Genomic DNA, 13,581 nt, shown 5'->3' on the forward strand with positions numbered 1-13,581 from the left:
TACATTCCCACCAACAGTGCAAGAGGGTTCCCTTTTCTCCACACCCTCTCCAGCATTTATTGTTTGTAGATTTTTTGATGATGACCATTCTGCAGTGTGAGGTGATACCTCATTGTAGTTTTGATTTGCATTTCTCTAATGATTAGTGATGTTGAGCATCCTTTCATGTGTTTGTTGGCAATCTGTATATCTTCTTTGGAGAAATGTCTATTTAGGATTGAGTCCTGTTTTAAGAGGCAAATTTTTAAATATTAAAAATCACAACTTAAAAGAAGATATAGTTCTTTCATTTATAGCATTTCCACACAAACCTCTTGAGCAGATAATGTCACGTTATAGGTATGTATAATTTGTCCTTCTTTAATGCTTTTTCTATTTTTTTGAATTATTTTGGAAAACTATTAGATTTCGGTTAAAATTCAATAAAGCACTCCAAACCTGGAAATTATAGGAAATATTTTCATGAATCAGAGCAATACAGATTTGTATATATTCTGTAATGATAATTATTATATTATAATAATTATGGGAATTATACAATTTCTTTTTATATGAATGTACATTTATGCATTTTACCTTTTTTATTATTTATAATAAGCTAGTTTTAAAATATTTTTATTTTAGTTAAATAATTTAACTAGCCCCTTCAAAAGGTTATTCATGAAGATTCAGTGATTTATATAAGTAAATTTCTTAGCAGAGTGCTCGATGCATAGTAAGCCCTCTACCAATGATAGCTGTTATTATACTTCAGTTTATACAGCAGATGTGCTCTTTAAAAGGAGTACATAAAATTATTTTGGCCAATTTACAACTATTTTAAATAGCATGTTTGCATTTTGCTTAAATTCTATGGAAGATTTTTCTGTGAGCTGAATCAAATTCTGGTATTTTCTGTACTAGGGTGAATTAAGGAGACTCACATGTGTGATTTAGAAAGGGAACAAGTAAGCAAACCAACAGTCCATAAAGGACATGCTTGTCCTACATGTCCTAGCAGAAGATGAGGAGTGCTTTATAGCATCAGGTTCCCAGAAAGATTGGGATATTCCACTACAGAGAAAAGTGAAAGAGGAAGGAGCCCTTTCATCATCGGGGAAACCCCACTGTGCACTTTTGTATTCAGAATGACACTAATGAATGTGGTCATTATCTGGCAAGCTGAGGATGATGAAAAAGATTAATAATTCAGTCACCCCTCTCTGCATCCATCTTAATAATTGCCATTTGGGTTTCAGTTATAGCCATCTTTGCTGCTTTCTGTAGCTATGCTTCTTCGTTGCTGTTCTCTGAGCCATACCATGGTGGCTGCTGCTCTTGGGGGCATCCCAACCATCTTACCTCATTGGGAATATTCTAAAGTATATATATTATAAATTTGAAATGCATATATTCCTGGAAAATTTGTTTATCTGGCTTCTTAATGGCTTAACACATAGGCTTCTTTCTATATGAGCAAAAATCTTGTGCTGAACAGAATATTAAGAGTTCTGTGTCTTTTAAAATGAAGCATATTGTGTACCTGTATTACTTGCCTGTTTCTATCAATGGTGTGTTCCTTTGTGCTTGAGAAGATGAGGAAATACTTTACCCTGTGGTCAAAATATGACAGAAAGTTCACGAACCGTATTTATCTCATATTTGTAATAATTCAGATGCCAGCAAGTAAGCATCCATTTTATCAATGATGAATACAAACACTTAAAAAAGGGATTTCTGTGTTAGCACCTGTGTTGGCACCTCTGAAGAAATGATGTTCTTGTCACACCATCATAGAAGAATTTGTTTGGACATTTTCTTGGAATGGTAGTGAACTGACTACGAATCTTAGAACAATACTGCTGTTTGTGTACAAAATGGTTGTAACAAGCTACCCATGTAAACGATGACTTATATTGATTGCAGTTCTCTCTATAGAGAGAACTATTAGTCTTTATTAGCAATTATTAAGGAAAGCATGAGTTTGAACCTTTGACTTGGAATTTTCTGGAGCTTTTAAAATAATGGATGATATGGGCCAATTCCCTTCAGCCATACAGGTCAATTCCCTTTAGCCCCATTCTTTTTTCAGACATTTAGTATCCTATTTCCCATTATCAAAATCACACATGCACACATGTTAGAAAGAAGTAATACATGAAATGTAAATAGTAAGGAGCTATAACTATTTCCCAATAAGCACAATCTCAAATCACAGGTCAAATGAATCATCTCTCAGTCTATCTTAATGCATCTGTTACCTGCCTCCATCACTCCCCAGTGAATGTTTACAAGAGGATTTGGCTCTTAAGAATGAATCATTATAGAACCATAGCTTTTATTTGATCTGTTTATGATGTATTTGCTCAGTAGTAAAGGTGCTTTTAAAAACCAAATTTACCTTTTGGTTATTTACAGTTTATTTCCTTATTCAGTAATCATTTATTGAGTGCCTACTACGTGCCAAGCATGTGCTAGATACTAAGATAAAACAGACTTCATCAAGGAGCTCACAGTTAAATAGGGAAACACTAATAAACAACCAATTCTAACTTAGGGGCGGGATACCTAAACTAGTTTTGAGGGAATCAGGGGAAAACAATATGTAGTGAGTGCTCAAAAGTATTTCTTAAGTATTTAAGGACTGGTGGAGCTACCCTGGTGGAGGTGTCAAGAGCCAAGGGAAGAACTTTTCAGGCACAATGGTCAGTGGGAACAATGGCATGGAGGTGAGAAAGCAGGTGATTCGGTCTGGCCTAAGTGCAGGGCTTTGAGCTCAGAGTGGAAGCTGCAGAGGACGGTTACAGTCAGATCTGAAAGTGTCTCCTACAGCATAACAAAGATGAGGGGGCTCCATCAGAGGACACTGGGAGGAAGGGTTGCGCTGGAGACCATATGTGCATTTTGGAAAAAATCTCCTTTGCGTGGTGATAGAACACACTGGAATAATTCTAGGAAGGGATGTTATTTTAAAGCCTTTTACGGTGACCCGGGCACACAAGAAATAACTGAAACATGAATGAGGTCATAAGAATGTGGAGAAGGAGGCATGGGTGGAGCCAAGATATATTGAAGAATTGTAATCCACATAGTAAAGTAATGTCTCAGATGTAAGGAGTAAAGAGGGAGGAAGCAGCACCTCTTAATGACTGAGCAACTAGAAGGACGATGATACCCAAGCAGGGAACATTTCGACATCCATTTCTCCTTCTGAAAACCACCCTCAATTTTCATTTGAGGATCCTTCTGCAACATCCAGTTCATATGGTATGGCAAGGCTACCCCCAAGGGTACAGCATGTAACCCAGACCAGAGTCACTAAACATCCTGCAGTTCACCTGGCCCGAGGTGTGGGTGAGTGTGTGTGTCTGTGTTGCTGGTGGCTGAGTGAGGGGGGCTGGGCTCCACCTATCCTAAGCCAATCCCATTAGAGGTTGAATATCATGAATTTTGTGGGACCTACTAGAAAAGAGGCTCTCTCCTTTGCACTGGATTTAGAGTCACAAGAAGATGAGGCTAGGGCTGCTGTAGCCATTTTGCCACCCCTGAAGGAGAAACTAAGAAGGTAGCCAATATAGAGAAGGCGAGCTGAGTGAGGGGGCCAGAACAGGCAGGTTTTGTTGACATTGAGCCCTGTTCTCAGCCACACCTGAAGCCAGCCCTACAACTGGACTTCTCAATTATGCATATCGATGTACTTAAGTCAGTTGCAGGAGAAGGAGTCCTATTGAATACAAATGCCAAGGTCAATTCCTGGGAAGGAACTTAAATATACATGTCTGGAGCTCCAAGAAGGAGAGATCTGCCATAGAATGTTATCTGCAGATAGATGATTTTAAAGGTGAGATAATCACCCAAGTGAAGTGAGAAAGGACTGAGAGAAAACCATGGGAAACACCAACATTAGGTCAATCAGTCACTCAACAAACATTTATTGAGCACATGGCAAACTCTACATCAGTGAACAAAAGTGACAAAAATAATAATAATTATTATAAGTCCCTTCCCTTTTTGAGCTGATAGTACACAGGAGGAAAAAAAGCAACAAAAAGGTAAAGTATATTAGTATGTTTAATAATGATATGTTCTGAGGAAAAAGGGATAGGCAGAACGGGTGAGATGTGGGCTTTTGGTGATCAGGGTGGGCCTCACTAAGAAGTTAACATTGTTTTTTTTTGAGTAAAGATTGGAAGGAAGTGAGAAAGCAGACCATACAGGTTCCTGAGGAAGGGCATCTCAGGTGGGGGACCAGCAAGGGCTGAAGGTTGCAGGCAGGAGGACACCAGGTATGCTGAGAAACCAGCAAGTGAGCTAGTGCTGGGTGAGCAGGGAGAGGAGCCAGGGCGTCGGAAGCCTCGTGGGCCACAGTGAGGACTTCGGCTTTGATTCTGAACGAGACGGGAAGCCTGGAGAAGGTTCTGTGTAGAGACGCCACAGGATCTGACTTGGGCTTAAAATGGACCCTTCTGGCTGCTGTGCTGAGAATAGCCTGTTCACACAAGGGAGGAATCAGGGAGGCCGGTTAGAAGGCAAGTGTAACAGTCCAGGCAGGAGACGGAGCTGGGCCACGGTAGTAGCAGTGGTGGTGGCAAAGATGGTCATATTCCAGATATATGTTCAAGGGGGAGAAAACATACTCTGGTGGATTGAATGTCATCTGTAAGAGAAAGAAAGAAGTCAAGGATGTCTTCACAGTTTCTGCCTGAGCTACTGGAAGAATCAGAGAAGACCCCAGAAGAAAGTGAATTGGAGTATCCAAAAAGTTATCAGAGAGCACTGTCGCAGAACACAAAAGAACATTGTTTTGAGGAGGGCATGGTGAATGATTCTAGATGCCTAAGAAAAACCAAGCAAATAAAATAAAGAGTAAAAATTGCCTATTTGATTAATAACAACAACAAAAAAAGCAGGTCTTTGATGACTTTGGTGAGAAAAATCACCTTTTTTTTTTGCCGAAGTCAATGATACCAAACTTACTAGACTATGAAAGAAGATATGTCTACAGATTGAGTAGAAAGAATGAACCTATTTGAAGCTCAACCAAATGCAACAGATCTACTCTATGCACAGCAGGCTGGGAGATGGGGAGAAGTTGAAGACATGATGCCCACTCTCTAGGTGTTTAGGGACCACAGGCTACATATATGAATATGAACACGCCGTCATACACAGTAAGCATTGTTGGAGAAGGGCCGAGCAGAAAGAGCATTGCTAACATCAGTACCACTTCTCTTTGCTCAGAAAAAAAAAACTTCTGTTTGTTCTAGAAACCGGGAACCATTTACATTCAACCCTCACCTGCCCTCTGCAAGGGCTGCTTAGCCTGAAAGCTCAGAACATATGTGTTCTGGAGGTGAATCCAGACCACCTAGATCTACCTCCCAGGAATCAACTCAGTACACACATAAGAATGGCTAACATGGAAGGTGACCCCCCCACCACTGATAAAACATTAATATTTTGTAGTAATTTTTTTCCATGTCAGGAAGCACTGCCTTGCATTTTCAGTTGGGTAGGGTCCCTCTGTATCAACCTCATGTCTTTCGTGACTTCCCTGCAGCAAATAAGAACTTGACCTTATTATTGTTTTGCTGCAAGAAGGGTAAAGCCAACGCTTCAATCAGCCAGAGATGCCCTGACCTTGAAGGAGAAGGGGCCAGGGCTCTGTGGAAAGAAAGACGGGAGGTGGAGAAGGGAAGGAAGAAAAGAACACCACGTAAACTTGGGTTTGGTGTCATGGAAAATGTACTTCCCGAGGAGACAGGCGACGTGGTGTTTAAGGCCCTTTATCACTGTGGGACATTCATCTCTCAGCTCTGAAGTGGGGATCAGAACCTTATCTGTTTGAAAACTCCCTATCACTTATTCCAGCATAACAGCTCTGATTTTCTTTTCCACTCTGAGTTAGACATTACTGGAAAAAAAAAATCAGCTGTTTGGAACACAGTGGTCACTTGAGGCCAGGGTCAAAGATTTGGTCCTTGACTGGACTGATCAGCTTACGCGCAGAAAACTGTCCAAAAGCCACATCCAAATCCCACAACATGATTGATAATCGGAGCCAGAAGACAAGAGTATGCTTATTTCTGTAAAATTGCTCTCTCAATTGAAAACCTCCCCAAAGCTCCTGTCCTAATTATATCATGTCATCTTCATTTGCCAATTTAACTCAAAAGAATCTCTCGAAACTCATTTCTGTCGTGCCTGCTTTGCACTCGTGCTGGCGGGTAGGCTAAGCACCAAATTCATCCTCAAACAGTCCAATTTGATGAAGGAAAACACACAGAAGGGAAGAATAAACCATAGAATGTTTCACTTCTACAAACAATGTTAACTAAAGATTATGGAGAATCTGATTTTAGGATTTCAAAGGATACAGGAGAGATTCAGTGTGTTGGACTGTAAAGAAAACAAACTCTTCTTCTCAAAAACAAATAAGCACTGTTTTGTTTTGTGCTCTAATAAAGAAACAATATTGTACAAAGAAACAATTCATGAGAAGCTCTTTGGTAGGTGGAGGCTGCTTTTTCCTTTCCTTCCATCATGCCCCCTAATGAGGATTGAGCAATGTGGGCTAACATGTAAGCAGCTCCCCAAAACAGGATGCTGAATGTATTACAGGATCTTTAAGGACAGCGTAAGAGCACTGCCAGCAACTCTCTGTGTCACACGTCCCAGCAGGTCAAGGTCTGGACTGGACGGACTGAGTACGGAATATTCCATATCCTGAGTCATACACATTGCAGGTTGCCCTTCCACATGTAAAAGTCTGATCAGATCTAACCTTGCTGGAGACAGGAATGCAGATGTTTGCAAATGTGAAGGGGAGAGAGGCACCGCAGGCAGGACGAGCGACCAGGACTAAACTGATACCTAACATTATAAAAAGAGTGAGGGGGCTTCCCTGGTGGTGCAGCGGTTAAGAATCTGCCTGCCAATGCAGGGGACACGGGTTCGAGCCCTGGTCTGGGAAGATCCCACGTGCCACAGAGCAAGTAAGCCCGTGCGCCACAACTACTGAGCCCATCTGCCACAACTACTGAAGCCCACACACCTAGAGCCTGTGCTCTGCAACAAGAGAAGCCACCGCAGTGAGAAGCCTGCGCACCACAACGAAGAGAAGCCCCCGCTTGCCGCAACTAGAGAAAGCCCGCATGCAGCAACGAAGACCCAATGCAGCCAAAAATAAAATAAATTAAATTAAATAAATAAATTTATTACAAAAATTAAAAAGAGTGAGGGCTTTTAAACAGACAGTGAGAGAACAAGGCAGGAGTGCCGAGTCAAAAGGAAAGCACACTGAATTGTATCCCACCCCATCCTGGTTTTCAGCTTTACAAAAGTACAGTAACAGAGCCCCAGGGGGAATAGAGAAAGGAAAGGAAAAGTGGCAAAGGTCATGGTTGGGAGAATGAGCAGCAGGAATGGGGGTTGGAGAGAAAGTATTCCGGTGCATGCAAGAAGGGAAGGAAGGAAGTGGTGCAGGGCAGCGAAGAATGCAAGAGAGCCCCAGCGATTTCCACCGAAACCTGTGCAGAAGGGGCCGCATGAACACAGCGGGACTGATGGGGAGGCTCTCGGAACAAAGGGCAGCCAAATGACCTCTGATCGGAGGTGAATGGGAGACAGTGGTCTGGAAGGAGTGAGGCCCATGCAGCTGATTTTCCCCACGCCCAAGCATGGGTGTGCAGTTTCACTTGCATCTTGAGAGAGCACTTGAATGAATAGAGAGACAAGACCCAGTCATGGACCAAAATTCACATCCTCTGCAGTTGAGCAATTTCTACACTTTTTTATTCATTCTCTTCCAGTGTGTGCTCTGAGCTTAGGAGGAGGAACACTGAAATATAAGTCATGGCGTCTAGATTCTATCCGCAGCTCTTCCGTTAATTATTTGGGGGGATGCTGTCTGGGCCTCAGTTTATAAATCCTCAAAATGAGGTGTTAGCACTCACACCATCATGGTGTTAACACTCACACACCTCCCAACAGCCCACAAGGAACCTTGCAGAGGCCACAGGCTCCATGAGGCCAAGGCCACGTCTAGGCTTGATCCACCATCACATAGACCGCACTTGGAAAGTGTCAGCATCATAGTAAATACTCAGTGAATGTGCGTTAAATGAATTAAATTCGTCACCACCACAATCCATGAAGCAACTAAAAGCAGAGCTGTCCTGGCTGCAGCAACATGGCACCTCCTACTTCAGCTGCCCTCTGCACCCTGGAATCCCAGGGGGGGAACGCCAGGACTGCAGGAAACCCCCTGTGAACACCACTGGACTGGACATAGAGGCTTCTCCTCTACAAATCATAACTCTATGGTCCTCATGCAGCACACGTTGAAGTGTAGAAATTAATCTGGTTTGGCCCACATTCACCTGACTGGAAGATCACTTTCCCCACTTCACCCTCTACTTCAAAGTCCTGGTCTTTAAACCTTCTTACTGGTACCATTCCCCCCTCCTCGCAGAAGATGAAAGCATTTTTCCAGACAGGCCTGCTGTGAGTGACTTCATGGAAATGAATATCTTGTGTCCCTAACGTGCCTCTCACACGAGGAACTTCTTGTATTTATTTATTTTTAAGAATAGGGCTGGGAGGTTGACGTTTCCATTAGCAGTGGAGTGATATTTTTTTTAAATAAAAACCCTCCTCCTCGGTGAGACATGCCTCACATTCCCGTCTCCCCACTTCAGGCAGTTATGTGCTACTAAATATGCAATGGAAATGACACATGTCTGGAAACCCAGCAGCAACACCGTCTCGAGGCTGCTTGCTCGGTGCTATACAATGAAGGTGCTGTAGGAGGTTAATTGAGGAAGGCAGACTCCCGGACCCTCAAAGCGACATGTGTGGTACCTTATGCATTTGAATCCGATGTACTCCAAGGCGCCTTTTGTTTGAGGGCTGATCACACCTATAGCAGGATGAAGGCACAGAATCACTGACCTTCCAGAGGATCCTGGAAATATCTTAGTGTCTTCAGGTGAACTGAGACCAGTAAGTCCTCCTACAAGGGAGGATAATACACCACAAAAGGGGATGGGTCAGCTCCTCCTACATAACCTTGGGTATCAGCAAGCCACGTGGGACTTGACTGATTGGATTCTATGGCCCAGTGTGCCCCTAATTCCAAAGGACAGAGGTAATCAGTTTAACTCAAAGTAATTTTCCTCAATTTATGTCAACAAATGTATTCCTACAGGGTACTCTCTTGACCTGTGTGAAAGCTAGTAATAGGATAGAGGTTGTGAAATGGAAATTAAAAATGGAATTGGATGGCAAAGGATTATACTAATGGAATGCAGATTGGATTAAATGTAAATTAAGTATCAGAACAGGAGGACATTTGTCCCAGTTGAAGAAAGTGTTGAAAGTCTTTGGGCACTGATTTATCATCCAATCTCAAACATACCAAGTTTAATCCTCGGCAAAATATGAGGTTAATTGAGCATGAGGGGAAAACTTTTCAATTACCTTTTAACAAGCTCAAAAGAGATTCGTAGACAACAGTTAGTTCTTATTGTTTTGATGGTTTACAGGTAAATGAATTAGAAATGAGGTGATTTTTCTTAAAATATACATGGTTTTATTTAATTAGAGAAAAGGTGTTTAGTTTTGACTGGTTTTTGAAAGGTTTGGAAAGAAGTCTTTAGTATGTGATAAATTTAAAAATCACCTAACCCTATGCCAAAAAGGGAATCAATGTAAGCTTAGAGATTTTTATGCCAGTACTTAGGGCTGCCAGGCACAAGGGGAGCTAGGAGTGGCATAACCCAGAGACCTGGAAACTTAAAAACAATGCTTGACTTGTGAGGAGGGAAGCAAACTGGGTGGGGCAAATCTGAAGAAAAAGCTGATGGGCTGGCATTCCATGCAGAGTTCAGAGTGTCATCTGAGAATCTGAGTCAGAAACCACTTTATTAGTGTTCTCTGGCTTCCCCTGAGCTCTTGCCTTTTCTCTAAAGCTGGAGGCTAGCCCTATATTATCCAAGATCTGGAAGGAGAGATCTTGGAGGAATTAAAGGAGGATATAAAAGCAAATATGTGAGCAAAATACACACCTGCACGTGCATACACATACACATGCACATGCGCGCCTCTCCTTGCTAACACTCACGCCATAATTAATGAAGAAGCCACTGTAGGAATTTCTTCCAAATTTCAGAGAACTTCTTAGAGTGTAGAAAGAGTTAAGAGAGTATGTACCTTTGTACCTGGTTTCCTTTAGGCGAGTCAAGCAAGTGCCACACAAGCATACAGCTTTGTTCCTGATTATTCAAGTTGTTGTTTTGGTGCCAGATACAAAGAGATCCAAATGAAATACAATTTTGCAATCACCAAACCCTAGAAATATTTGAGGTTGCTTGGTGAAGTTAGATTTTGTTGGTACTGCAATGCTATTGGAAAATAAATTTGTAGGATTCTTTTGCATGGTAGTAGGTTTGTTTGTTTTGGTTTTTGCTTTTGATCTTATGAGAACACACGAAAATAACTAATGTGCTTAGTTTCTACATCATTGTAAAACAATTTACAGTAATTTATTCTTTGCCTCTCCCATGCCTTTTGTGGAATAGAAAGAGCAATGACTTGGGATAAGAACTAGGTTCAACTTCTGGTTCTGTCACCAGCTTCATGATCTTGAACTATTTTCTTATCTGAGCTTCAAGCCTATTTATCCGTAAAATAGGGGTAGTTGTACGTAGTTCTCATGGTTACCATGAAGTTTAATGGAAAGTGTAAATGTAAATGCTTAGCATTCATTTATCCAATGACACCTATTACATCCTCACAGTGTGCACGCTATGGGTCTACAGTGCAGAACCAGACAAAGCAAAGACTCTGCCCTTAGGAAGCACATATTCAAGTGCGAGACAGATAACAAACTACAAAGAAATCCAAAGTCGGATACTTACAGGTTAGTTTCATGGGCTCTCATTCATAGATCTTAACAGAATTAGGATTTTGCAATGATTTATGAGAGTGTATGAGTCATGTTTCTATCCCCTACTAAAGTGTAGGCTCCTGGTTGTAGAGACCATCTATTGTATGCCATTAGCATGCACAGAGTAGGCAGATATGCATAATTCCAGAAAAAAGGAATGACTGCATTGTGATAAGGGGAAAAAATTGAAAAAAAATAGAGGTAAGAGGGAGTAAATCTTTTGGTAGGATAGTCTAGAAAGACCTCTCTAGGATGCTGTAATACTTGAATGATGAGAAGAAGCCATCCATGTGGATGAAAAGGGCCAAAAGAGGAGAGGTCTAGGTAGGAAATATCCAGAGCAAAGGCCCTGAGACAGGAAAGTGTGTGGAATCCTTGGGGAATGGGAAGGGGCCAGCAGTGGGGTCACACAGGGCCCACAGACTATGGTAAGTTTGAGTTTTATTCTAAACGTAATGTAAATTCCTTTCCCTCTTCCACACCTCCCCTTGTTTATAGTTTTGTTTTAGTAAGAAGATTAACATACATTTAAAAAATAGGCAACAATACTAGAGGACAGATAATTAATCATGGATTATGAGAAACAGATGTGCCTGTTCAAAAATGGAAGAGTTCTGAGGTAATGCATCCAGGAAAGGTGAACCTATATCCGAGTTTACCTCTCACCTAAGGCTTAGCCTTGAGATGATTGCGCTATCAGGTGCTTGGCTCCCACTTTAGAGAGTACCCAGAAATCTGACTGCACCAAGGCAAGTGTTCTAATTTCACACTTTGGTGCCTCCACTCTGGAGGATGTCGAGGAAATTTTTCCAAGCCAGACTATTTACAATGCCCCCGAACACAGACTGTTTCTCCAGTTTTACTGGTTAACTTCCAGCAAGTCGTTGAATTTTCACTGCTCAGCTTCTACATCCTTTAGTGTCACTGAGTTCATCTGCCCTGCAAATTTTATCCTCAGCTTCTAGATTGATTCCACAGACTAGATGAACTTAGTTTGTGCTAATTCATCTTTGCCTTGTAAGCAGCTTCAGTGTAAGCCACTGCTCAATACTTTCTTCCTTATGGGCAAGAAACTGGCAAGTTCTGCTGATTTTCTCAAATGCTTAGTAGTTGACAGTCTACTGTGTCCAGAGACTCTGGCTCTGAGTTTGGATTTATTTCTTTGGTTTTAGGACATTCTCCATTCATCTGTCTTTTTCCTGCCTTGACTGTTGGAGGTCTATCTTAGCTTGGCATTCAAATCATTACCTGGCCCATTGCCCAGCATCCAAGTCCATGACTTCCCTGTAGAAGATTACTGATAAGTGGGATTGATGAGGAGGACTTGGGCAGCAATACCAATGTCAGCTTCTTGAGTTCTGCCTTGAGCAAGAAGCTTGAGGCTACTCCTCACTCAGGGAAACGTGATTTTGGTAAGGGAAGTTTGCCAAAAAGTTCCTAGATAATTTGTCTGGACTTTTCTTTGAAATATGCAAAATAATAATATGTAATGGAGATTTTTTTAAGGTAGGTTACTTCTTTAAAATGATACCTGAAATGTATATTAAATGACATTGAAAAATATTGTGTTGTAATGTAAAATAAAAAAGAGAAGGAATATAATGCTGTGTATGTAGCATAAGCCCAACCATGTAAAACAATTAGCATACAAAGACGAAACAAACCAAACTGTTGACGATGTTTATATCTGGGCGGTGAGATTATGGATTGATTTAAATTACTATTTTCTTCACAGTTTTCTGCATTCAATAATTTTTAAAGACACGGATTACTTGTATAATCAGAAAAATTACACTATTTATAAAAGAAAACACATTATGCAACCAGAACACACAGGATAAGTGTCATCCTCCTAATTCTTTGTGGTCCTCAACCTGGGGCACGTTAGAATTAACTGGGGAAAAAATAAATAAAAATAAACAAAGGGGGCTGGAGGAAACTTTTGGAGTTGATGGATATGTGTGTGACCTTGATGGTGGTGATGGCTTCAGGATTGTATATTTATCTCCAAAGTCATCAGTTATAAACATTAACTGTGTACAGCTCTGTGTATGTCATACTTCAGTAAAGTGAGATTTTTAAAAAATAATTAACTGAAGAATGTTTAACACTTCCAGTTCCCAAGCTGAACCTTGTATAAATTAAATCAGAAACAGAAACCCAGGCATCAGTATTGTTTAAGTTTCCAGGTGATTTCAAAGTGCAGCCAGGGTTTAAAACCACTGTTAGACTAATTAGATAGCTTAGATCAGTGGTTTGCAACCCTGACTGCAATTAGAATCTCCAGGGGAGCTTTTATAATACCAATGTATGTATGGTCCCTAACCCCAGGTTCTGATTTTAATTGGTTTGTAGTGGGGCCCTGGAAATAGTATGTTTTAAAATTTTCCAAGTGATTCTGATGTACACACACCCGCTTAGGTAACTTAACATGCATTGCGTATTCACCCTGGGCAAGGCCCTGTGCTGAGTGTCTTATGTGCATTTAATTCTCAAAATAATCCAATGAAGTGAGCTTTATTATCCTCCTTTTACAGAAGAGGAAACTAGGACTCAAGAGACATATATAGGCAAAGACATACATAGGCAAAGAATGTATTCTCTCCAGTTCTGGGAGGATGCTTTCTAAGTACCCTAATGGAGAACCCAGCTTA

The 13,581-nt window shown here is 41.1% G+C and overlaps 1 protein-coding gene across 13 annotated transcripts in view; it reads left to right on the forward strand.

Annotated features, from left to right (window-relative positions):
* DLC1 (DLC1 Rho GTPase activating protein) overlaps positions 1–13,581 on the forward strand; it is a 407,252-nt gene that overhangs the window by 130,002 nt on the left and 263,669 nt on the right. The window contains exon 5 of one of the 13 annotated variants that reach the window (XM_060085723.1): positions 10,778–10,865. The exons of the other annotated variants lie outside the window; for them this stretch is intronic. Within the exon in view, the coding sequence (XP_059941706.1) occupies positions 10,778–10,834 (57 nt within the window). The 3' untranslated portion in view covers positions 10,835–10,865. Of the gene's footprint in view, positions 1–10,777; positions 10,866–13,581 lie in introns of those variants that run through there. 13 annotated transcript variants of the gene reach the window in all.

This window comes from Mesoplodon densirostris, chromosome 20, assembly GCF_025265405.1.
Source record: "Mesoplodon densirostris isolate mMesDen1 chromosome 20, mMesDen1 primary haplotype, whole genome shotgun sequence".
NCBI lineage: Eukaryota > Metazoa > Chordata > Mammalia > Artiodactyla > Ziphiidae > Mesoplodon > Mesoplodon densirostris.